The 2,283-nt window shown below is 42.1% G+C and overlaps 1 protein-coding gene across 1 annotated transcript; it reads right to left on the bottom strand.

Moving 5' to 3' along the window:
* Positions 1 to 739: 739 nt before the first annotated feature.
* Positions 740 to 1,708, bottom strand: LOC107300142 (olfactory receptor 1L4-like). The gene has a single exon (XM_015829486.1). It carries the CDS (start codon positions 1,706 to 1,708, stop codon positions 740 to 742), a length of 969 nt encoding a protein of 322 aa, XP_015684972.1.
* Positions 1,709 to 2,283: the final 575 nt, after the last annotated feature.

The raw sequence follows: 2,283 nt of genomic DNA, 5'->3' as shown, positions 1-2,283 counted from the left end.
CTGCATCACACTGCCTCTGAACAGTTGTCCGTTCTGTTAATTCTGGAACCAAACGCATGATTACCCATCATATAATCACCGGTAGCATTTATTTAGTTTTAACAAAATTACAATTAAAGACAAAAGCAGGACTGCTTTTTTATGCAGATCATCATGAATACTTGTTCCTCTATTCAATTTGTTTACACATCAAATTTAGAAACTGCCAATTTCACTCACAGAGTGATTCTAGGCAGTGTACAATTAAAAACATAAAAACCATATAAATATTGTATCCCATTAGAAGGCAGTTAAAACAAGAATAGAATAAAGTAGAAAGGGGGGGTAGTGGTGCTTAAGCCCCTAACAAATCTCAAGGTTGTGTGCTCCTATGTGCACCCCAAGGAAGTTGGCAGAGCCCAGGTCTTCAGGTCTTTGATACTTTATCAAGGTTTCTGAGACAGGCTGCACCCCAAAGATTGGACTACAGCTCTCATCATCCATATCCATCTACAATGGTTGACTGTTTGATGGGAATTGTAGTTTAACATTCTGGTGAGCACTTAGTTGAGGAAGATGAACATAAACTCTGTGTGTTCATTTAAAAAAAAAACAAAATACTGGGTTAAAAATAAAAATGTTCTTTAGGAATTAAAAAGCATTCTAAATGTGTAAGACCTTGCAGCGCATAAAATTCTCCAAAGAACCATTCTTCTTCTATTTCTGATCTGGCACGCCATATTTCACAGGCCTCTTCACATCAGGCGTTGATGATCCGTGTTTTCTGAAAAGCGTTCCTCAGTTTATCCAGTGCTCTGTGGAAGGCAGCTTTCATGTCTGCATTCCTTAGGCTATATATGAAGGGGTTGAGCATGGGGGTGACCACAGTGTACATAACAGTGGCTACCTTGTCCTTGTCCCCAGAATAGGAAGAGTGGGGCCGGAAATAGACCCCAATGGCAGAACCATAGAAGAGGGTCACAACAATCAGGTGAGAAGCACAGGTTTGGAAGGCCTTGCTCCGACCTTGGCCAGAAGGCACCTGAAGCACAACCTGGACGATGCGAATGTAGGAGACAAGGATGAGAATGAAGTTGCCAATACTAATGGCTCCTCCTTCAAAGAAACTCAACATTTCACTGAGGCTCTTATTGGAGCAGGCCATCACCACTAAAGGCTGGAAGTCACAAAAGAAATGAGGTATCTCACGGCGATCACAGAAAGAAAGCCTGGACATCAAGACAGTATGAAAGAGGGCGTGAAGGTGGGCCAGCAACCATGCCACAAATACCATGATATGACACTGCAGTGGTTTCATCAGCACAGGATAGCGTAACGGCAGGCAGATGGCCATAAAGCGATCCAGTGCCATGGCACCCAGCAGGAAGTTTTCAGTGATAACACAGGCCAGAAATAAATACATCTGGATCATGCAGTTAGTGAAAGCAATGTTCTTGCAGCCTGTGCGAAGATTGTGCAGCATCTTGGGAATGGTAGTTGAGGTGAAGCAGACATCCACAAAGGAGAGGTGACTGAGAAAGAAATACATCGGCGCATGGTGGAGCCGGGCATCAGAGCGGATCAAAACGATGATCAGCAGGTTCCCAGTCACGTTGAGCAGGTAGAGAATGAGGAAGATAACAAAAAGGAAGTGCTCCTGTTCTGGCCGAGTGGATAAGCCGAGGAGGAGAAAGTCAGGGTGGCTGGTGTTGTAATTTTCACTCTCCATGGACCTGAGCTTAGACAGAGAAAATCAATTGAATGCTAGGAGCAGCGAGACTACCGGTAGCAGTACAGTATCCTTCTCCAGGACTTCTTTTGGCATCAGTTAACCACCCTGGGATGTTTGGCTGGTGAATTTTCTGTTCATTTTTACATTCCAATGTGTAGCACAATAGCAACCACAGGCGAACAGATGTGGGCTGCAAAAATCCAGGAGGCCACTCTGATGGCAAAAGGAGATATACAGAAAATTATAACTCTTTGCCATCATTTAGTGATTATCCAGTTTTGTAGCCCAGATTTGTTAACCCTAAAGACAAAAACTGTGAATATGTAACACCTCAGAGATGTTATGTACAACATTCTGGATGGGATGGGATGGAACGGAACGGAACGGAACAGAATAGAATATTTATTGATCTAGTTATTTGATTATATCAAAAATATAAAACTAATACAAGCAGATACAAAGAAAATAATATAACATGTTTATAGTAAATCGTCACCCTTACAGTTAACCCCAATCTGATCTCTTTGAAATGATCTTTGAAAGAAAGAGTACAATCCTATTAGTGATATGCA

Source organism: Protobothrops mucrosquamatus, unplaced genomic scaffold, assembly GCF_001527695.2.
Source record: "Protobothrops mucrosquamatus isolate PMUCROS unplaced genomic scaffold, P.Mucros_1.0 scaffold_234, whole genome shotgun sequence".
NCBI classification, from domain to species: domain Eukaryota; kingdom Metazoa; phylum Chordata; class Lepidosauria; order Squamata; family Viperidae; genus Protobothrops; species Protobothrops mucrosquamatus.
This window is presented reverse-complemented; position numbering and strand designations above follow the sequence as displayed.

Bases quoted from the DNA above. Each gene is read 5' to 3' on its own strand.
- LOC107300142 (XM_015829486.1), bottom strand. From the start codon at position 1,708: ATGGAGAGTGAAAATTACAACACCAGCCACCCTGACTTTCTCCTCCTC.